The sequence below is a fragment of the Hippoglossus stenolepis genome, chromosome 16 (assembly GCF_022539355.2).
Source record: "Hippoglossus stenolepis isolate QCI-W04-F060 chromosome 16, HSTE1.2, whole genome shotgun sequence".
NCBI classification, from domain to species: Eukaryota; Metazoa; Chordata; class Actinopteri; order Pleuronectiformes; family Pleuronectidae; genus Hippoglossus; species Hippoglossus stenolepis.
The window spans coordinates 2,256,338-2,278,921 of NC_061498.1; the positions used below are offsets into that span (position 1 = coordinate 2,256,338).

The following is a 22,584-nucleotide window of genomic DNA, read 5'->3' on the forward strand; positions in this document are numbered from 1 at the left end:
TTTAAAGCTGATCATCGGACTCCTCGAGTTGAGACAGCTACCCAGCAGTGTCTCGTTCACCCCCTGGTGGCAGGCTGCGGTACATGTCGTAAACCCCACCTCCTCCATATTAGTAGATGGTAAAAGTACACATCAAATACATTTTTCGCACTTTAAGTCGTTCTCATCACACTGATGTATGATAAAGTGCTATTTTTTCCGTTAAGTTTCCGTTTTAATTCGTTATTTGATGTCATATAAACGGGGAGAAGCGTCATGATTGACAGCTGAGAGTGACTCCTGATTGGTCGAGGGCCTGTCGCGGCTTCATTTCTGCTCAGTGGCAGGAAGTCGCCCGTCCTTATTAACAGAGAATGTGAACACTGGACCTAAATTTGCCTGATGGACACAAATATGACTCCGACTGAACGATGGCGTTGCTCCATAACTACCGAATGTTACTTCTCGCTAAACAGGAAATCGTAAATAAGCGTAAACGGCAAAAGAAAAAGTTTCTGCTGCTTCGCAAGAGACCAAAAATCCCTCCAGGTTTAAAATGAGAAAACCCTTTATTAGCTTTATTGGTTTTCTCCATGTCTCATCTGTTGCATACTTATAAACTCAAGGGCACAAACATGGAGAAGATGATGATGATCTTCATCTTCATCCTCATTTCACCAGTCAGTCAAACCCCTGAGCTCCACCCTCCTCCTCCTCCTCCATCCCTCCTCCTCCGCCTGCAGCCATCTACGTTTGGAGACGTTTCCAGAGTCTTTTATTCCCCCGCTCTCTCTCCACTCTGTCACACCATCCCTCGGTCCCTCCCCTCGCCCCCTTTAATTGCCCCTTTACTCCCCCCCACCTCCTCCCACCTCCTCCCCCCTCCCCCCGCAGCCGCTCCGTGCGTAAAAGTGAATTTAAAGGAAAACTTCTCACCACTGGATGGAGGAGTCACGCAGCTGAGGGTTGCGTGTTTTTCTGCGTGGTTCAGGATGATCCCGGTGCGTGTTGGTGCGTGTGAGAGAGTTTAGGAAGTGATGTTGGGTTGTGAATCTGGAGCCACAGCTGGATCAGCGAGTTTCCTCTGAGGTGAGTTCAACGTTTCAATCTTCACACAGATAAATCTACACTCATAGGAACCAGAGGAAACTATCTGCTAAACGTTTATGTAATTATACAGAAAATACTTATAATGATAATGTACTTTATGGTTGAATATTCCTTATTATAAAGTTGCTTTCTGTTTCTTTATGCATGTTTTATTTCAATAGGCTGTAAATATATTATATTGCATGATTTACCTCTGTTTGAATTCTATATATATTAGTTCTTTTCATAGTTAATGAGACAGATGCTTTCTGACTTACAACAATGTGGATGTTATTGTTTTGACTGTCATAATTTTGTCTTTATGAAGACATTTGTTTATCAACATTACATCTATTTGTCTCTTTTTCCAGCTTCAATCTCAACTAATTGCTATAAAAAGTATGTTTAACTACCTTATTAACCCATAAATGACTATTTAACTATTTAACTATTTAATGACTATAAACCTGAAGATGTTCAGTTCATGTACGACAAAGAACAACATCACATTTGAGAACTTGTATTATTGTTTATCAAATCAGAATCAGAAAAACTCTACTGATCCTCGTGGGGGAATTGGAATTTGTCGCTCCAGTCTTTATAGGAATAGAAATCAAGACATTAACAGTAAATACAGATTAAAAATATAGGGCTTGTACAAATATGTGCATTGTAATAGAATTAATAAAAAAGAAGCTGTAAAAGTACAGTATTTACAACTTGTTATAAATTAAGGAGGAATAATCAACTAACTGCTGCAGCTTTAATGAGCTGAATATCTAAAGAAGTGATTTTCTAGTTGTGTGTCTGTCCAACAGGCGGCTGCAGTGGATCCTCTCACGTCAAGTCATGATGTCAGCGACTGGACGGACTCTCTGCTGCCTGCTTCTGCTCTGGAGGAGAACATCAGGTCAACACCAGTTTTATCATTTAAGAAAAGCGAGGAGTGTGTTTCAAGGGGGAAGAAGACGAGTTTCAAACCAGAGAATTAAAACTGAGTCAGAACGAAAGTGAAAAATATTACTATTCGTCTCTTTGCCCCCGGGCAGGGATTTGCCTGCTCCCGTCAGACTGTTGTGCAACCTGCAGCTCAGAGAGAGGAGGAGACAGTGAACACACACATGTTTGTGTCTCTATGTTGAAGCAGAGCATTGATCCTTAACTCCACTCATATCTTGTTGTGTTGCACAGAGGAACACAGCAGCTTTTCTCAGAGCGTCCTCCTGTGCTGATGTTTCATGAAACCTCTGCTGTTTCCTCCTCAGCTCAGGCTGCAGAGCTGCGCTGCCCCGCGGCCGGCCCAGTGGGGGCGCTGCACCCTGTTCAGGGTCTGCTGGAGACGTTTGAGGCGGGTCCAGGTTGTGCTGCTCGAGAGCGAGGAAACAAGGAGACTCATGTGGTTGCAGTGAGGAGGTCGACCAACAGCCCTGAAAACAAGGTAACGAGCCAGACTCCAGAAAGATCAACACGATGACGTGCTTTTACAGTAAGTTTGGTTTTAATTAGTTAATTGATGCTATAAAAACAAGGTAAAGCATCATGATTGACAGCTGAGACTGACTTCCAATTGGTCGAAAACCCACTCCCCTCCAAACCCACTCCCAATGTGGAAGATGGCAGCGTTTGCGTCAGAGATGTTTTGGCTTCAGTTCTGGACGCTTTGTCTTTATTTACAGTCTGTGAGAAGAAACCATTACATTCTGGTGTGGATCCAGTTAAATGAGCCGAACCAGGAAAAACTAAGTTGTCACTTCTCAGGAAATCAAGTAAAAATCTGACAGATTTAGTTTTATTTAACCCTGGGGAAGATGAGCTTTTAATTTACTTTACTTTACTTTTAGGGCTTCAACCAACTAAAATAAATGTCCTCATCTGACCTATGTTCTGTAAACAGATGTGATTTCAAACTGGTTCAGAGTTTCCCCACACTGCCCGTCTCTCCTCTGGTGTTTTCAGGTGACGGTGCTGCTGAAGCCCTTGTCTCCGTCTCCGTCACCTGTCAGAACTCTGCACCTGCTGCTCAGCTCCAAGCTGCCAGTCAGCTGGTGGCTGGAGGCCGAGAGACTCCCGACCGATCTGCCCGTGCACGTGCAGGTCAGTCTCCTTCCAGGGGAACACCACGGGCCTAAGCCTCAGCTGCTGTTGTAGAACACAGCGAGGAGAATCAAGAGTCACTGACCCTGTTGTCTTTGCTAACAGCTGCTGTTCAGTTAAAGTCTGCAGATCCTTCCCCTGCTTGTCCTCATCTGCTAGGTGTCCTCAAACTCCAGCGTTCAGTCCCGCACGTTGCATTTGCTCGTCCACGTGGTGCATCCGTTACCGTTTCGTCCGCGTGCACTGCACCGCTGGGCCCTGAGACACCACGGCAACGTCTCATCTCTAACGCACACAACACACGGCAACCGGGTCTACATCCGACTGGGAGAGGGTGAGCCACCATCACTGGGAACACACCTGCAGTAGAAGTCTTAAACGTTACCACTAACCTCCTTTGCCTTTGTGTCCGTGTCACAGATCCAACTTTACCTCCCGTGTGCCAGCTCCAGTCCACGTTCCTCTCACCCAACTACCTGACCTCTGACCTGCAGCCTCAGGAGGTGCAGGGCTGCTCCCACCCTCCGGCTGCTGGCATCAACCCTGCGGTGCACGTGATCAAGCTCCACTCTGCAGGATCAGGACTCTGTGGGTGAGAACCTGCAGCTTCCTGCTCACAGCAGATGTGTAGGACCACTCTACAGCCATGCAAGAAAAATAAAAAGTTCAATCTCGTTGCCTCTGTTCATCTCCTCCAGGTCTCTGCAGGTGGAGGTGGTCGTCTCTCTCGTGCCCCCGGTGGCCAACACCAGGGCGCAGAACATTGTGCTGATCCTCAGCAGCTCAGTGCCCGTCCACTGGGCCATCACTGCTCGTGGTGTCCAGGGTCACATCTCCGTTCATGTAGGGACCACATCTTTATCAGGCTATTACAGAAACAAGATATAGTACAACTAACTACTGGCTGGTGTGATTCTACCACATCCTGATCAGCCGTGCACTGATGTCTTCTTCATGTTTTTCCCGTGTCGCACATCTTGTTAATGTCCGTCCTCTGTGTCTCTCCCCAGTCGTCCAACAGTGTGTCCCCGCCGTTCCCCCCTGAGCCGGACCTGACCCTGTCCAGCACCCTGAACTCTGACCTGTCCACCGTGTCCGACCTTCTCCTCTGGGCCAATGAGAGCGGCTACGCCCAGGTGACCTCGTACACTGAGGCCGACCTGGCCAATCGCTTTGTGATCCAGCTGGCTGGGGGCGGGACAGGTCAGGACCCCTGTGTGTCTCTTGTTTCCGTCGCTGTGTGAGTCAACTGATCATTTGTGTTCTAACCCACTTTCCTTCAGATTCCCTTTGTCTCCTGTGAGACATGAGAGCAGATATATGTCCATGCACACATACAGTGCATGTTGAATGAAGGGGTAGTGAAGTGTTTATTGTCTCTGCGTGTCTCTGCGTCCACAGACGTCCTCGCAGTGAGGACTCCCCTGGTTGTGAGGCCTCCCTGGGCCGAGGAGCGCAGGCTGAGGCAGTGGCTGAACGGTGGAGACAGAGCAGGAGGACGAGAGAGTTTCACGGTGCAGTGTGAGGACGGACGCCTCAGTGTGACCGTGGACCGACGCATCCTGCAGGTCCTCTTACTCAGGATCAGTTTCAGTGTTTTTGATTAGTCAGTGATTGATGCACGTTTCTTGTTATGCAGAAGATTTATTGGGTTTGAAGGTCTGAAGTTAGCTCTGTGCTTTCAGACCCTGTCCGTCCCCGTGGCAACCGTGACTCTGCAGGACCCGACGTGCCAGGCTCAGTCCAACGGGAGTCATTTCCTGTTGGTGTTCCCAGTCATTTCCTGTGGGACTGAGGGTCTGTTCCTGGGACGGCCCAGAGGGGTGCAATACACGAACATGGTGAGAGCAGATCTTTGAGCACAAACTCAGTGTCGTGTTTTAACTGTTTAAATGATTCTTCTCTTAATTCCTCATAGTACTTTCTATATCTTACTACTTGTGAGTTTTCATTCAAATGTTATTCGAGCGGTTCATATGTAAGTCGACCACAAACCTCCACCGAGGCCCAACTGTCTCCATAAAGTTAATCAAGCTGCTCACTCATAGAATTTAGTCGCCTAGATATTTATTTCATTTAGATCCATTAAATATTCCCTGTAAATATCGTGAATATGTTGGAAAACAGTTCTTCTCTGTCTCCACCTCTTTCCACCAAGTTTAGTGGAAATCCGTCCAGTAGTAAAAACAAACCGAGGCAGAGAGAATAAGAGAAGCTGCTTGAGAAGAAGGAAACAACAGGAACGGAGTGAATGTAGCTTTAAGATGGAAAATCATCTGAATCCTAAACAAGGTCACACTTCATCTGACGGTGGCGAGAAAAGAAAAAAAACCACGCGGCACATAATGGACACTTAAAACGGTGCTGAGTGGAAGTTTCCCCGGCTGAGACCGGTGACCCAGGTCATCACGACCGTCACACTGCTCCGCTCAGGCCTGAACACAGGAGGCTGCACAAAGCAAATCAAGTGAGAGAAGATCACCGAGTCAGAGGCAGGAAATTAGAGGAAGGATTCAGAAAAGAGCAAAAGTGTAGAAACGGCAGGTGAATGTGATGAAACACCAGCCGGCGCTCGATGATGCAAAATCAAAACAAACGGATAAAATGCATTGAAACGAAAGTAACGAGCCTGTTTTTAAAATGTAAGGAGCAGAAAGTAAAAAGTCGTCAGAGAAACAAAACCTCAAGTAAAGTACATATACCTGAAAAGTCCATGTACAGTAACAAAGTATTTGAACTTTGTCCCTTCCCACCTCTACCAGGTGTAATAGAGAAAGCTGCTTTTCAGTTTTAACCTTTAATCTGAATATATTTCCATATTGATTCCACATGATGAATCCTTATTTGATTCTTCCCCCTCGTTTCTGCCCAGATGATTCTGTGGAGGGACCAACCTCAGACGGTTGTTGGCCTCAATGACACGGAGAGGAAGTCCAAAGGTCCACTGGGCATCCACGTGAGACATCCCTGTGCATGTCGGAGTGTATATCTGCCTCATAAATGTCATAAACATCTTTACTATTCTTGTTTCTATGTTTTTCACCATCCGATATCCTGTGTTTCTCCTCAGTTCAGCTGTTTGGCTGCTGTTCCCAGTGTCGCTGGTCCGGCTGCAGACGGCGTAGAGGAGACAAACACTCCTCAAGCTGGACTCGTCCACTCGGCACCGGGGGAACCAGCAGGGCCGGATCCAGCTCTGGGCCACCTCCCGGTCCCCAGACACAGACCTGGGCCCGTGCTGACTCTGAGACTGTTTGTCACTGAGGATTACGAACAGAAGCGGATTGGCCCCTGTGTCGTCACCGCAGGCCACCGCGTCTACGTGGAGGTCGGTAAATGTTAGAGTAATAACCATCATAAGCCGTTTTCAGACACTAATACGATTCAGATGCGTTCACAACATCAGGAAAATCTTCGTCTGTGTTCCGTTGTTTGTCATTCTGCAGATTTCAGCTAAAGGGCCCCTCCCAGATGCTGTGGAGGTGAAGTCATGTGTGGTCTCTCCTCTGTCAGACCCCAAAAAATCCCCTTTCTGGACCATCATAAGCGAGGGCTGCTCCTCCGACCCCTCACTGACCCTCAGCGCAGAGGCAAAAGATGAAGAGGAGGAGGAGGAGGAGGAGGAGGAGGAGGAGGGTGATGCAGGTGAACTGGAAGAGATGGAGAGGATGAAGAAGAGCAGAATTCATCACGGAGACGTCTCACCCCGGCACAAATCTGAGAGACGGAGGAGAGAAGCTCCGGTGAGGTCGGAGAAGAGCGGCAGCAACGTGGCACCAGAGGAGGAGACACAGCCGCTGAGGTTCAGCTTCATCCTGCGACCGGTTCACAACAACTCCGTTCAGTTCCTCCACTGCAGCCTGAACCTGTGCAGCTCGGACTCCCCCCGAGGTGAAGCCGTGAAGGAACCGGCAAAGAGGGTGTGTCGGGACGGACTGCCTATTCCTGCTCTGGTGTCCAAGTCCCCCAAACACCAGGTCCACAAACACATCACACACAAAACAATCACAGGATCAAGATTCATGTCAAATGCAGTAAGAGCAACGATGATGGCACAAACCTCCACCAGGAGGCAACACTCTCCTCGTGAAACCTCTTTTAAATTCATTAGATCTGGATTTTTATTGATTCATAAATATCAGTCCCCTAAATATGATTCTATTCATAAAGATCCATTAATTATTGGATGTTAAAGAAAGTAAAAACTCTGGATCCGACCCCTGATCCCTCAAAATGTGGCCCTTTCCCAGTCTATCCCTGCAACTAGTGCAACTGGTGTCGTGGCCCCAGAATTCATTAACCTCTCTCTCCTCCCGCTCAGTGTGAGATCAGGAACCTGTCCCGGCCGATGGTCGTCACCCAGTCCATCAGCTCGCTGGCCCCCAAGCTGCTGAGGCCCCCTGCTGGCCCGAGGACCAAGAGACTGGGTGTGTCCCCTCTGGCGAGTCCGGAGCCCCAGGACAGCAGTGAGTGTCCTCCAGGTTGATTCTGTCCTTCCTGTTCCTGTTCAGATGGTTTATCAGCTCTGACTCACGCCCTGTGTAGACTCTGTGGTGCAGACGGGACCAGTGATGGGCATCGTGTTTTCAGCATTTGTGATGGGGGTCAGCCTGATGGGGGGGCTGTGGTGCATCTACAACTATACAGGTAATGGAACCAGCTTCCTTCTGATTCATGTAGTGACTGAACCCACGCAACGTATTTATTAAAACTGTGGCACGTGAACTTTTAGAGGGATTGTTGAGGTTTGGGGGAATTTGGGAGTTTTTCTCATCCACCAATCCACAGATACGTGAATAATAAACATGATACTTTACATTTGTGTGTTTACTGAAGCGAAACGTCCGACCTCACTTGGAGGAGAAGGTCAATTAATAGACCAGACTCCCGGAGGCCACAACACCTGGAATCCACCGCTGCTGTCCGATCAGTCCTCCTGCTCCATGTAGAGGTGAGATCTGATCCGTCATATCTTCCTTTTTAAAACACACAGTTCAGCCATTATTAAAATACTCATAATGATTTAATTGCGCTTCGATAGGAAGGAGCTTGAAAGGTAAGATGATGGAGTGAGGACCTTATGTTCTTAGGTGCTCTGTGGGATTAGGAAGAAGAAGGAGGAGAGATGGACCCTAGTTGAAGAGGAGGTTTGAAGAGGAAGAGGAGGACACAGTAGATGGACTGAACAAAGATGAAGAAGAAGGGTTCTTGGAGACTGGTGAGACCAAGGAGGGTTGCACTGGTTCTAAAGCAGGTTATTGGTTTTAAGGTTGCGGCCGACGAGCAGGAGCGTTTCAAGTGAATTTGGAGACAAAGAGGAACCTGGTGGCCAAACGTCGAACTGCACCGAACAGTTTCTGCTTTTAACACGAACAGTTTTGAACTTTCACATTTTACCCGACGGACGCTCTGTAGAAGTATGAAACTGGAGATGGAGGCATTTTAGTGACGCTTCATTTAAACCAGTTTATGTTTACATGTCTTACTTGTGTGTTTGTTATGATATTGTTACTTAAAAGTATTTTGTGTGTAATATGTAATGTTCCTAATGACTTGGTTGTTGTTGTATCTGGTTAATATCTTGTGTGTTTTTATATTTGGTTCCAATTCTGTTTGTGACTCGGCTGCTGAAATAAGTTTTGAGTAACAAACAAAATGCAAAAAACAAACATTGTGTTGTAGGTTGTAAAGTTTCTGTCAAAATAAATCTGCTGCTTCTTGAAACTACACACATCAGCTTGCAGAGCAAAACTAAACAATATCTGCCACCCTGGTGTCAAAGCTGTGTATTAAAATAAACAGTTGTGGTCACATGCACAACAAACGGCTCCAGTAAATCTATCAGCGCGAGTCGTGCACCTGCAGATTTCCCCTCTGATGAACCAGATACTGCAGCTCGGAGCAGTTTGATTCTTTTATTTCCGTCTCAGGATTTCCTCCTGCGAGTCAGAGGGAGGGGGGGGGGGAGAACTGGGACAGAGGTGTGAACAGTGTGTCTGTGCAGCTCTGCTGGGGAGTTGTGTTCATCGCTGTGCAGCAGAAACACACAAAGACCGAAACCATCCCGTAGAACTTAGTCATCGCAGCTTTGTGACAAGTCAAGTGTTTTTATTCAGAGTGAAACGTTGTGCGACGCTGAACGACAGCTTTCTGCATCGAGTCATTTGGAAACTGGCAGCGAGCGTCACTCGATTCTAACACAAACCCCAGAGTCACCAGCTTCAGAGGCAGAACACGCTGCCACACAGGATTCGAGAGGTGACTGTGTGTCAAGAGTCTTTTGAAATATTTGTGTTGTAACCGTGAATCAGCTGGAAATCAAAAAAACAACGTCTTTGTGTTGATGTGTCAAATAAAAGGTTTTAAACTGAGCCACGAATCCACTTTGTCTTTCACCCGCAAATCACACGACTCCAGTGAAGCAAAGGAGGTGAATCTGTTGTGGTTCAATGAAATATATGAATGTTTGATAGTAAATTAAGATTTGGCCTTTTCAAAATAAAAAAAGTAGCTGGAAGTGTGATTGTCTCATTCAAACCCAAAATCCTGATCGGTGCATATTTAATCTCTGAGGTTAGATCCACTGAATGCTCAGTAGAAACAGAACTGAGAGTTCACACGTCCTCAGATGTTGTGAAACCTTTTGTTTCTGGAAATTAATTTTTTAAAATAAGCCTCTTGTTCTGAGCATCAGTCTGAACTGTCATCATTAGTGAACTCTGTCTGGAGCCCGGCTGCCATTTATCAAGCTGCTTCAATAAACTGACAGACAGACAGACACACACACACACACACACACACACAATCGCTCTTGCACAACTTTTTGAGGAAAATTGGTTTCTGAAAAATTACACTGGATGATGTTGATCTAAAAACCAGCGACAACCACAGACATCACGTTTTCACGCCGTCCACCCGTCCGTCCATCACTTGGACTCAATGACAAGCTAAGGGTTGGGGTGGTCAAAGGTCAAAGGTCACTGTGACATCACGTCCGTCTCAATGTCGAGATAATCTTAAAATCACCTTCTGGGAATTTCTTTGGCACAAATTGGTTTGAGAGACGAACAGATGAGACGTTGGTGGATCACATTCATTCATAGGGATATTCAATCTAAAATTACAGGTTTTTGTAGGCGGACATGAAATCTTTCATTTATAAATATATACCCAGATTATTCATATTGTTGCCGTGTAGTTTTCTAACAAGAGCCTGAGAAAAGCTCCGATTTAAAGAAGTGAAACAAACCAGAGGAGTTTTACTGAACATCTTTAATCGTGCACATTCTCCCTCGGTGTGTCGTCTTGGCTTCTACGGTTTATAAAATGATAGAGATATTATTTACAGTCTCCTCTTCACCCACTCAGCTCAAGCTGTACACGTTCTCATAGCCGCACTGCGCCTCCTGGTGGCGCTGCAGGTCCACCCGGCGCTGGAAGGTGCTGTGGCAGCGGCCGCAGCTGAACGGCTGGTGGCTGCTGTGCTTTCTGCTGTGGGTGATGAGGTTGGAGCTCTGGCTGAATCCTTTACCGCACACCTTGCACACGTGTGGTTTCTCACCTGAGGGACGACCAGAGGGACGTTAGCTGTTGTTGTTGTTTCGCTGTTTGTGTTGTGTTGTGTGTGTGTGTGTTTCTGCTGTTTGTGTGTCGACTCACCCGTGTGAATGAACGTGTGTTTCTTCATGTCGGACTTCTGGTGGAAGCGTTTCCCACAGTACTGGCACGGGTAGGGGCGCGTGTCCGAGTGGATGAGGAGGTGCGTGGACAGGGTGGACGAGCGCTTGAACACTTTGCCACACACCTTGCAGCCGAAGCTACGCTCCTGGAGATACACACACACACACACACACAGACACACACACACTCAGACATTGTTTCCACTAAAAATGATAACAACCAGTGATCACTCTCTCTCTCTCTCACTGTACCTTCGCTCGGTCATAGCTGCCGAGTGCAGTGAAGCCAAAGGGCACGTGGGTCAGGTCAGAGGTCATCGGTGATGTAGCCAACGGGAACGAGAAGATGTTGCGAAGGTGAACTTCTGAAAGAGGCTGAGGAGAGAAAAATAACTAAACAGTTAAATATTTGTTATATAAAAAACAATTTTTAAATATATTGTTTGTTTAAAGCAGTAATAAGTTATTGGTTGGCCTCTTGGGGGCAGTAGAGCTAACTAGGAACATGAAACAAACATTTTCCACATCAACTTTATATTTTAATGTGGACGTAGAAAACATGTTGATCAGTTCAGACTCATTTATCATCATGTTGTTGTCCAGCTGGTGACAATACAAGATTTACCCCCAAAAATCCAAAACTTAAGAAGAACATGGAGGATATTTAGATTTATTTTCATGTTCAAATATAACTTCTCATATTTATTTTATATTTTATACAAATATACAATATTTTATATATTTTTCAACATGTTGTGGTCACACATCTTGACTTGATTTGACACATTTAAGTGAAAACTGCTTTGTTTTTTATTAAATTAGGCTGAGAGGGTTTTTAAAACTCTTAAAAAAATGTATTAAAATGTTTTTAATGTTTGCTTTAAAATTCCAGTGTGAATCAGGCAGGACAGTTATCATATTTTATTAAATCTGAAATACACGACCTTGGACTGAGACAAACAGTCAGTCATTAAAAACAGTAAGATAATATGTATCAATACAAATTACAACACTTCAGCACTTTAATGGAGCTCGATTTAACTTTCGTTCAACTTTTTATTTCTTTATCTGGTTAAAACACACACATTTGCAGTTGTCCTCCTTTTGAACACTGATATATTTCACTGATATATTTCACTGATATATTTCACTGATATATTTCACTGATGCACGTTCCCTTTGTGGTCGTGGAGGTTTGAGTGGATTAAGACGTGTGACGGCTGTCGTACCTTTTCACAGAGCGGACACTGGCTGACGGGGGATTTCAGGTCAATGTGTGACGTGTGGTTGAGGAGCATGAAGACCAGTTTCTCCAGCTCCCTCTCTCTCTCAGACGGCCACATGGAGACGGGCCGAGCGGCGTCTCTGTTCCCCTCGGGGACGTTTGCTGGAATAAGAAACGATAACAAAATCTTTTTTCTCTGCCTTTTTGAGATATTTAGTGTTCAAATCCTGGATTTTAAAGTTGCACTTGACTAAACTGATTTCTCAGATAACTCGAAGCCTCTGTCCTCCAAACAACACAACTGCACACTTACTGTGGTCTCAGATAAATGTCATTATAACAAACATTGTAAAGGAGATTGTCTGGTACCTGCAGTACAAGAATCGTGTGTGGAGCCACTGTTGAACTGGACTTCCATCCCATCCAACGGTGAAGCGTCAGCCACAAAGTCTTTGACCCCTGAGGTGGAGGGACTTGCAGGACGCCCCCTGTCCTGTCCCGTCACATGCTGCAGGGCCTGGTCATCTGCGTGGGACGGGGTGTGCTGTCTGACCCTGTACGAGCCGAGGACATGAGTCCGTTTACTCCTGACGAGGAACGACCGCGGCATCGCAGGGGGGTCGACTGGAGAGAGGGAGCGAGGCGAGGTGAAAACCCTCCAGAGAATAACAACCTGCAGGAGCCTGAGGTCGTCTTTCGTGTAACTCACTGAGCTTCACACACCTGCAGGTTCATGTTCAGTTACGATGCCAAAGCTTGAGGTTTCCTGAACAAATGCAGCCTGACACCTGCAGACTGAGGGTTTTACTGAGGACCACCCTGATGTGGGGCTGTCAACTCAACTGCTTTTTAAACTTCCATCTCATTCTAAACAATCAGATTAGAACAGCAGCATATGTATTTAAAATTTAAAATCTTTATTTCCACATTGTCCACATTCCACAAAAGGTATTTATTAAGAGTTATTTATTATTTAAATATTAAGTAATAGCATAAAGATTCTTTGATTGACATTAGATTAGATCATCAAGAAATATACGAGACAACTTGAGGGAACTACGCTTCAGATGAAAAGCAACCTTTTCCCAAATGTATCTCAGACTTTCTAACAAATAAAGATGATTCATTTATTAATCTCTTTTTCTGAGATGATGATTTCCTTCACAGTGTCAAGTTAAAGTCAAGACAATTTCCCACGTTTTAGTTACATAAGACAATGAAAAGTCTGAAAAACATTTAAATTAAATGTAATCATGACAACCAGTTGGATTCCAGCTGCCTTGCTGCTCTTACCTTGGTCTTGCTGAGTGTTTCTTGGGTCTTTGCTGCCGACAACGTCCTCTTTTCTCGTTCTCACACCCATCGACTGATGACATGACACAAAGAGATTTGATTTGATTTTGAGCGGGTGCTGAGGATTGTGGGACTTGAGGCATGGGAGGAGATAAATGGTCGACCTTTATATTTTCCGGTTCTGGACCCACTTAGAATAAAAGTGTCACTTCACCGATGTTCAGGTTATTGACTGAGAGATGAAAAAATGCCCGTGTCACTGCTGTGTTCACTACTATGGTGACTGCCTGTGTAGGTGGACTCACACACACACAGAGCATCAGTCGGAATTTTTTTATTTTACGTGGTACCCAAGCATCCTACACATCTGCATCTGTGAGAGAGACCTTTTCACCACATTCACCTCAAACACTAAATTACAACCCCGTCGAACTTTTAACCAGGAAGAGGCTGAAAATAATCATATCAACGCTATTTTATCTTAAATACAAGCTCGGCAGGAAGGAAGATATAAATCTAAAGTCAAGAGTAGAGTTTGATAATCTGTTACAAGTCATTTTTAAACTAAATATTAACTGTACAATCATCTGTGTTCTTTTAAAAATTATTTCAATAATAGATTACTATAATATTTCTTATTATTACCAGTTCTTATAAAGATATTAATTATTTAACTGCAAATATTCAGTAACTTGTAAAGAAAACAGGACAGAGAGTCGTGATCGTTCATGACTTCCCTAAACTTCTAGTGTCGACAGAAAAAAGTCATTAATCACGTAATGGTTCTTTAAAACCTTTACAAACGATCTGTAGATGATTTAATAGATTATTGCTGAGTTTTTTACAGAATTCGTTAATGTGTGTAGTACAGTTTCCTTTAAACTATGTATAAATGAATATTTTATTAATTAACAACACACCTAAAGCTACTGATAAATCATCTTTAGCCTTTATTGAGATCAGGAATCGATTTTAAATCCTAAAACCTCAAACAAAACACACAAAAAAAATATTAAAACACAGAATCAGTGTAGAAAAACATGAAGTTTAACTGCATCCATTCAAAATCAGGCATTAAAAGCTCAACATTACTTTGTTTGAGGTAATCATCCCTCCACATAACCATAAAACACAAAACTCTGACGAACTGGAGTAACTGCAAGATGTGACAACAACTTAGAACATACGATAGAACATTAATCGTAATTATTTGATAATAATTAGCTGCTTCGACATCTCACGGGGTCGTATCTTTATGTGAGGACAATAGAGTTCAGTGAAATCCCAGAAACCTCCTCAAGAGGAATCCACTGACGCTTCTCCTCATGGGAGGAACTAAGAGGGAGAAACTGTTTCTTCAGGAATCAGTTGTTGTGCAGCTGTTTTCATACAAAGGGGTCGAGAATCTGAATTCAGATTGAAATCAAATTGTACAAACTGAAACCAAAGCCTCTCTCAATGTGGCTGTATGTTCGCAGACATGTCATTTGACTCCTGGTACAAGCTGCATGAGACGGAGCTGCGTTCTCCTTGATGTGCACGAGGAGAGGCACGTCGGGGCCATGTGGTCGATGTGGTGGGGGGCTGGCAACCTTTTTCCAGGGGCTGTCAGGGAGAGCAGCCGAGACGAGCGCAGGGAGCGGAGACGGGCTGGTGGCTTTGGTGGCTTTGGGCCTCGTTTGTATCCCGGGGGTCCAGGGGCTCCTCGTTCCCCTCATGGTGGCAGAAAGGTGTCTTTCTAGGAACTTGAAACTCAGGAGTGGGGGAGAGAGATATTAGTTCTGGTTTGAGTCGTGCGTTGAAATCACACCTAACCAGGGAGGACTTGAAATTAAATTAACATGTAGGTGGCATTTACTGACATTTTGCTGAATATCTACCTCTTCGTCTACTTTCTCGGTGTGTGTGTGTGTGTGTGTGTTTTCGTGACAGCCATGTAGGTGTTTCACAGCACGTTAGATTACATCATCGAATGACCAGGGAACGAGAGCTGCCACATTATCAGGCCGCAGCCTCAGCTCTCTGCTGTTTATCTGTGTAGCATCAGAGGTGCAGTGGTTTCAGTTTGGGAACTTGACAGATGAAGCCACTTTCTCACGGCCAACTTCTCTATCTGTCTTCACCAGTTTACCCCCACCCACCCACTTCTGTCACTGTGGTTGGCAGAAGAGCAAAGTTTACGGACGTGCACGGCCGACGACGCAAAGGGAATCAAGTCTGAGGGCGTAGTGAGATTTTTATGTTGGTTAATGTTTAGTTTGCACATCTAGATTTCACAATATAGCAAAGGAGAAACGGTGGCAGCAGAAAAAAAAAGCACAATTGAATTAGTAGAACCGTCTATCGCCGTGGGAACTGTGGACTGTGCCTGCTCTCTGCATCACAGGGTCATGTTCAAACGTAAAGCCACAACTCTCTCCGCTCGGCCTGTGCCTCCCACTGAACAGGAAGCCAGGGTTTTTTCTTTGCGTTACGTCTTATCACTTCCTCCTTCTCTTTTCGATCAATCACAGATTCAAACCGAACTGCAGGGTTTTCCATCAAAGTTATATTTGTATATATATACAGAGAGGGGGGAGATATATTTGCGGTGATACATAAACACACGCAACCGGATCTGTATCATTTTGAGAACGCGGGGTTAGAGAAAGGTAAGAGGGCGTGAGAACCACAGAATGACACAGTACCCAGGACGGCAGCTGCCTGGCAACATTAGTGGTGGTGGTATATGTCGTGAGAGTCTGAATATGTCATAAGAAGCCTCAATAGTAAAGGTTCAATATGTAACACTGTAGTGGTGGTATTTACCTTAATGTCAAGACAGATGCCGTAAGATCAACAATCAAACAAGAGCAATGCCCCGATCTTTCACCCGATCTCCTGCGGCGTTCTTCCTACGTGAAAGTCAAATTCCCAGAGAAACTTCCGACCCCATTGTGCCGAGTTCATGTCTGAAATGGCTTTACTGGAAACTCCAACATACATTAGAGTGACCTTAAATGTACTTTGACTTTGTAGTTTGGTCCAGGTTCCGTCCGTTGACAGGGAGGAGGCGAGGTTTAGGACCCCTCCTGCAGCCAGCCACCAGGGGGCGATCAAAACGCTTTGGCTTCACTTTTGGGGAGCTGTCGTGTCGTCCATCTTTATCGAGTCTAAACAAGCACAACTAGATTTGAACACCTGACTGATTTCACACAAATTTCTCGTCTGACGTCTTTCTCCGAAGTGAACAAACTTCTGACTTCTTCTGTGAACATTTTACAGTCTTTTGCAGTGTAAATCTGAAAGTTACATCAGTAACACAGGACGTGTGAATGCATCGTCTAACCAGGCTCCTCAGATGTTCCAAATTTCATGCGCTGAGGTCTGTGACAAGGTCGTGAAGGTTTTTCTCGACATCAACGTGTGAATCCTGTCACATATCACAACCCCACCCTGAACGTCCCTGCCTATGGGCATGGTTGAGTGTTAGCGTGTGTGTGTGTGTGTGTGTGTGTGTGTGTGTGTGTGTGTGTGCGTGTAGCAGATGAGAAGGTGTGAAGCCGCAGGCCTTTTCACAGCAGAACCTTGTAACCGAGGGTGAAGATAAGATATCGGCCTCTCGTGATGTCGAGCCCCACCACAGCCACGCTGTCTAAATTTAAAGTCACATATTTCCCTGAAAGTGTCGCTAACAGCTCAATCAAGTTTCACTCCTTGCAGTGACATCGAGAAACTTGAAAAACAAACTTGGTAAAGAACAAAATCACAAGCTCATTGTCATCTCATTTACTTTGTTTACTAGTGACAGGATCAAATGAATCTTTTAGTTGTGAAGATCACTTTGACACTTTCGGAAATACAACTGTTTGCGTTGCTGCTGAGATTCACCTGTCACCTGTTTGCTCTGTTGTTGTTTGTCGGCGTGAACGTGAAAGTACGATGTGGTGAATCTGAATTTCTTCTTCTGGGACAATAGACAAACCAAGAAACTAACGCACACTTTAACACAGCGATAAACACAATGAATACACACACACACCAGCTGTGCAGTGAGGATCACTCTGTGGTTCACTGTCAGTTTGAGTCTTTGCTCCAGATTCTTCTTGACCCAGATACACAAGAAAATAAACACTGACATATGACCCTCACACACACACACACACACACACACAGACACACACACACTGACTCACGACCCCTTTTTCATTTAAAACTGTTCATATCACTGTCTGCATCTTTAACTTCTAAGGAAACAAACCTTGTTTCCTGCAGACACACACATCCACTCATTGCCATGCAGAGTAACACAACACTTAAACTCCAGCGACCCCTGCTGGACATTATTGGATATAGCAAAGTCGTTTATGTGCAATCATCGTGCACGAGAAAGAAGTAAAAGCAGTGGAACCAAAATAAAATGTAGCACCAGATTTATAAAATTTATTATATTATGAAAACAAGGTATAATGAGCCCCAGGGACTTTCTGCATAGTAAGTATTTATTTTATTTTTCCTGTGAATGTGATTTTTGTCTGTTGTTTCCCAGTGATTCAGCTGTGAAGGAGTTAAATGGTGCACACGTTCCCTCGCTGGGTCTCGAACCGGCCTCTCGTGCTGAATTAGATTCCTCAGCCACACATCCTCCATTGCCATGGCAACCCTCCAAAAGCCGAGTGTTGACCGGAGAAGTTTTGTTGTAAGTTCTTCACAGAGGAACCGGACAGCGCCGGAATGAAGTGAGCTGGTCGGGGGAGAAAAGTGATTTCCTCGAGGTAGGTGAAAATCAAACTGGGCTTTTTTTTACATTAACATTTTAGCCAAGTAGTGAAGTGTTTCTACTGAACAGTAAATATTGATTTTAGAGTTTTAAAGAGTTTAATAATCAAAATCCCAGCTGAAACTGTTCCTGTCATCCAGGCTGTGTGGGTGCAAACAACCCCAGAGCTGTATTTTGGTTAAACTCGAAATGTTAATGGTTATTAACTACATATACACACATATACACTTTTCCAGTCTTTTTCGACCACCGGGGGATCAAACCACCGACCGCCTTGTTAGTGGACGACCCTCTCTACCTCCTGAACCACAGCTTCCCTGAATATTGATAAACCCTGTTGACATGACATTGTTCAAAAGCAAGGACCGAACACTAATACAGAAATCTTTTGTGAAATAAATGAAACAAATAACGTGTGCAGGACCAAAATGTTCATTAATATTAATACGAAAATAAGAATAAGAATCTTTTGGGGCCTTTAAAATGGGAAAACTCGGACCAGAATATTTACATGTTGATAATTGCTCTTGCATTAAACTTATATTTATACGTCACAACTTTATGTGCATGGCTCAGACTTGTCTTCACCGTCTCTTCCAGTCGTCCCTGAAAGAACCAGAGGTCGCCATGTTCTCCCTGTCAGAGCTGGTGCCTCTCAACCAGCAGCAGAACCGGTCCAAACTGCTGAAGCCCTGGTGGGAGGTCTTCATGGATTACCTGGTGGTGCTGATGCTGATGACGTCTGTTCTGACCTGCACCGAGCAGCTGTCCAGGGATCGAGTGGTGTGCCTTCCCTTGGATCCGTCTGTCACTGCAAACACCAGCAGTCGCAGTTTCTCAACTCGTGACACTGTGGCTACGACTCCATCGTCAGAGCAGCCGATGCAAATTGAACCTGACGACCTTCACTCTGCACCCAGAGGTCGACGCACTCATCTGGTCTATCAGCAGTACGTGTACATCAGCCAGGTACTGTTACACTCATTAACACATATTGTGATATCACATATGTCCGATGAGAAGGTTAAATAATAATCTACCGTCTGCTTACACTCCTTCCAGGTGTGCTACCACGAGGCCTTGCCGTTGTGCTCCCGCTTCTTCCCCTACATGGCCCTGCTGCAGTCTCTGGTGCTGCTCGCCAGCGGCTCCTTCTGGCTCCACTTCCCCCGCACCTCCGCTCGCATCGAGCACTTCCTGGCCATCTTGGCGAAGTGCTGCGAGTCGCCCTGGACGTCTCAAGCCCTGTCTCACGCCGCCCGGCAGGAGAACGTCCGGGATATGGAGGCGGAGAGACAACCTCCCCGACCTCCTCCCCCTTCATCCTCACCCCCAGTGACCCGCACGAGAAGCTCCACCACAGACTCAGGCACAGACAGCCCACTGCTGAGGAGGTCAGATAGTAGTGTGTCCTCGGCCGTACCTCCCTCTCCGTGCCCCTCCACGCTCTCCTGTGCCTCCACCATGTCGTCAGGGTCCCTCACCTCCCGGGGGTGCTCTCCTGGTTCCAAGCCGTCGGTCGTGGTTGACAGTCCCAGGCAGGACATCAGTCTGGATAAAAGTGATGGGGAACAGGCCAGGGCTCTGTTCGAAAGGGTCAGGAAATTCCGGTCCCACTGTGAAAGCTCAGCTGTCATCTACAAGGTGAGAGATCCTCTAGTCTAGATGATCTGTAGTAGATCTATAGATCATACACGTTCTTCTTTGTCTGTGACCTTCATCTCTCTTTCAGGTCTACTTGGCTCAGACGATATTCAAACTGCTGATGGTAACTCTGATCGTGAGTTACACCATCCCTCTTCTCAGCAACTTGTCCTTCACGCACACGTGTCGCCCTGAGGAGCAGGACCTGGTGGGCTACGCTGCCTTTGACTGTATCCACGTGCTCTCCTCACTTCTACGCAAGCTGCTGGTGGCCTACCTGGCCCTGCTGGGGCTGTACGGCCTTCTCAGCATTTACACCCTCAGCTGGATTTTACACAGGTGAGCAGGGATAAACATGTTTGTGCTGTAACGTTATATTTTGGTAAAACCCTTAAAGCTGCTCTAATGAATATTTGTGTGTGTGATGTGAATCTACCAACGGTTCTTATCATGTTTTTTGTCTGTGCCTTTTGAGCTCTTTACGACAGTATTCATTCCACTCCCTGAAAGAGCTGTGCTCCCTAAGAGACGTCCCAGACCTGAGGAACGACCTGGCCTTTCTGTTACACATGTTGGACCAGTATGACCCTTTGCTGGTCCAGCGACTCTCCATGTTTTTGTCGCCGGTCGGTGAGAGCAGGCTGCTGGAGGAAAGCTTGGAGCAGCGATGGGGGGAGGAGAAGCTTCGAGCCATGACGAGCGTGGATGAAGACGGCTGCTCCAGACTGCAGCTGGTGGCCCTTCCTTGCCTTCCTCCAGCCCTCTTCACCCTCAGCCAGCTCCAGGTTCTCAAACTGGAGCTCATCAAAGAGGCCAGGTTCACTGCCCAGGTAGCCAACATGACGTCCCTCAGGTGAGTGGTGCAGTGGTGTAGTCGGGCTTCACAAGTTTTAAACAATGCAAAGCAAATCAAAAGTTCTTTCCAAAGCAGTACAATAGTACAAACAAGTATTTCTTTGTCACTAACATACTTTATTTGGTTGTTCCTACGACAGAGAGCTCCACCTCTACCACTGCACAGCAGCTGTGGATCCCAGTGCACTTGGAGTCCTCCAGGAACGTCTGGAGAGCTTCCACCTCACCTTTACTCAGGCATCAGAGATCCCCAGCTGGGTCCTCTCCCTCCGCAGCCTGCATGAGCTCCACCTCTCTGGTCGCCTGAGCAGTGAAGGTGGGGTAGGCCGCAGCTGGGCGCTGGGCAGCCTCAGCCGGCTGCGTCACCTCCGTGTGCTGGTGATTCGAGGCATGCTACAGCGGATCCCTGCAGAGGTGTGTGAGGTGGCAGGCAGCTTGGTGAGACTGGAGATCCACAACGAGGGCACCAGGCTGCTGGTTCTGACAGGCCTGAAGCGAATGCTCGACCTGACCGAGCTGCTGCTGCAGGACTGCCAGCTGCAGCGGTTGCCCTCTGCACTGCTGTCTCTGACCAAGCTGCGGACACTTGACCTGCAGCATAATAACTTGAGGACTCTGGAGGAGCTGCTCAGTCTGGCTCATCTACGGCGTCTCTCTTGCCTCAGACTTGCCTATAACCGTGTTGTAGTGCTGCCGGCTAGTGTTGGTGTGCTTCGGGGCCTTGAGCTCCTGGACCTGTCCAACAACCAGCTCCAGAGCCTTCCCTCAGCCCTCTTCACTCTGCGCCTCCTTCGCAGGCTCCTGTTGGCGGGCAACTTGCTGGAGGGGCTGCCTGCAGAGATAAAGTCCCTGCAGCTGCTCACAGAGCTGGATCTCAGTGGGAACAGGCTGGAGAACCTGCCCCCTGAGCTATTCAGCGGTTGTCTGGAGCTGCGCATCCTAAACGTGGCTCACAATTGTCTTAGTTCTTTACCTTGTGGGATTGCAGCTTTAAATAAGCTGTGCAGGTTGGACTTGCGTACCAACATTCTGCAGGAGCTGCCTGCTGAACTGGCTGCTGCACAGGGCTCCACAGAGGGGGTCTACTGGTGGAAGACTGGCTGTTTCTTTCGTTGCCTCCCAGTGTCAGGGACTTCCTGAGCCGTTCCACCTCCGATGCACACTCGGGGGATCGTTCCCGTCCAGAGTCGGACAGCTTCCCGTACTTCTCTCCGACACAGTGGAGCTTCTCTTCCGCTCTGGAATCACAGATATAAGTTTAATGTGGCTCCTAATAGTATCCTAACACTGTTTATCTTCTGTCAGGTATCTTTGTGTTGTGATATATTTTATATTTACCTGCACACTGCTTTTAGCTACATAGTTTTCCTGTCCTGGTTCTTCTAACACAACATTCTTGTAGCGCCAAATCATTGTAAACATTATCTCAGGCCACTTTACATAGAAGGTCGTGAACTTTGGAGACTGGAGAGAAATGAGCTCCTGTCTTTTCACTAGAAGACAAAAAACCGGTTCCACAGCACAATATGTTTAAAGGGTTTGTCCTGGTATAAACCTGAAGTGGAATAACCAGTTTGCAGCGATTCAAGGAAGCTGCTTCAACCTATTTTCTTCTGTGTGTTTCAGCCAAATATCAGAAGCTTAACGACTTTGACTTTTGATTATTGATTAATATCGTTTAAGGGTTTGTCCTGATGAAGCATGAAGTGGAATAAGCATTAGAATATATATGTATATATTTGTATTATTGACTCAGCTGATTCCAAGTATTTTGTTCTGTTTGTTTCAGCAAAATGTGAGCAACTGATTTTTTGATTATTGTTTAATATTTGTTAAGGGTTTGTCCTGATGAGCATGAAGTGGAATAACCAGTTTGCACTTATTCAAGGAAGTTGCGTACGATGCATTAGAATAAAACAGTATATTTTCTTTATTGACTCAGCTGATTCCAGTTTCCAGTATTTTGT

At 45.9% G+C, this 22,584-nt stretch overlaps 3 protein-coding genes across 5 annotated transcripts; 2 read left to right on the forward strand and 1 right to left on the reverse strand.

Moving 5' to 3' along the window:
* The first annotated feature begins 860 nt into the window (after window positions 1-860).
* Window positions 861-9,670, forward strand: engl (endoglin, like). Of its 3 annotated transcripts, none has more exons than XM_035181735.2 (17): window positions 861-1,068; window positions 1,887-1,978; window positions 2,334-2,506; window positions 3,025-3,162; window positions 3,322-3,496; window positions 3,583-3,754; window positions 3,861-4,005; window positions 4,173-4,365; window positions 4,564-4,730; window positions 4,848-5,003; window positions 6,035-6,118; window positions 6,233-6,490; window positions 6,609-7,139; window positions 7,484-7,628; window positions 7,708-7,809; window positions 7,999-8,113; window positions 8,270-9,670. In XM_035181735.2, the coding sequence occupies exons 2-16, from the start codon at window positions 1,918-1,920 to the stop codon at window positions 8,109-8,111; spliced, it is 2,613 nt and encodes an 870-aa protein (XP_035037626.2). In that variant the 5' UTR covers window positions 861-1,068; window positions 1,887-1,917; the 3' UTR covers window positions 8,112-8,113; window positions 8,270-9,670. The 3 variants fall into 3 exon arrangements, with proteins under 3 accessions (XP_035037626.2, XP_047199981.1, XP_047199982.1); XM_047344025.1 differs by having other exon boundaries at window positions 862-1,068; window positions 8,204-9,669; XM_047344026.1 differs by having other exon boundaries at window positions 862-1,068; window positions 8,253-9,669.
* A 785-nt stretch (window positions 9,671-10,455) lies between these two features.
* On the reverse strand, window positions 10,456-13,655 carry LOC118123665 (zinc finger protein Gfi-1b). The gene is made up of 7 exons (XM_035181181.1): window positions 13,524-13,655; window positions 13,360-13,432; window positions 12,436-12,690; window positions 12,071-12,228; window positions 11,094-11,216; window positions 10,822-10,987; window positions 10,456-10,723 (listed from the first exon to the last, which is right to left on the reverse strand). The coding sequence occupies exons 2-7, from the start codon at window positions 13,427-13,429 to the stop codon at window positions 10,527-10,529; spliced, it is 969 nt and encodes a 322-aa protein (XP_035037072.1). The 5' UTR covers window positions 13,430-13,432; window positions 13,524-13,655; the 3' UTR covers window positions 10,456-10,526.
* A 5,070-nt stretch (window positions 13,656-18,725) lies between these two features.
* Window positions 18,726-22,529, forward strand: si:ch211-106h11.1 (volume-regulated anion channel subunit LRRC8D). The gene is given in 6 exon segments (XM_047343835.1): window positions 18,726-19,087; window positions 19,181-19,762; window positions 19,851-20,101; window positions 20,238-20,615; window positions 20,758-21,665; window positions 21,668-22,529. Coding segments are annotated over 6 exon segments (2,667 nt in total). The 5' UTR covers window positions 18,726-18,745; the 3' UTR covers window positions 21,874-22,529.
* The last annotated feature ends 55 nt before the right edge of the window (window positions 22,530-22,584 follow it).

Coding starts and splice junctions, on each gene's coding strand:
- engl (XM_035181735.2), top strand. CDS start 1,918: ATGATGTCAGCGACTGGACGGACTCTCTGCTGCCTGCTTCTGCTCTGG. Junction 3,755..3,860: donor GCAGGATCAGGACTCTGTGG/GTGAGAACCTGC, acceptor CATCTCCTCCAG/GTCTCTGCAGGTGGAGGTGG. Junction 4,006..4,172: donor AGGGTCACATCTCCGTTCAT/GTAGGGACCACA, acceptor GTCTCTCCCCAG/TCGTCCAACAGTGTGTCCCC.
- LOC118123665 (XM_035181181.1), bottom strand. CDS start 13,429: ATGGGTGTGAGAACGAGAAAAGAGGACGTTGTCGGCAGCAAAGACCCA. Junction 11,217..12,070: donor AGTGTCCGCTCTGTGAAAAG/GTACGACAGCCG, acceptor TTCTCTCCTCAG/CCTCTTTCAGAAGTTCACCT. Junction 10,988..11,093: donor GCAGCTATGACCGAGCGAAG/GTACAGTGAGAG, acceptor GTGTATCTCCAG/GAGCGTAGCTTCGGCTGCAA.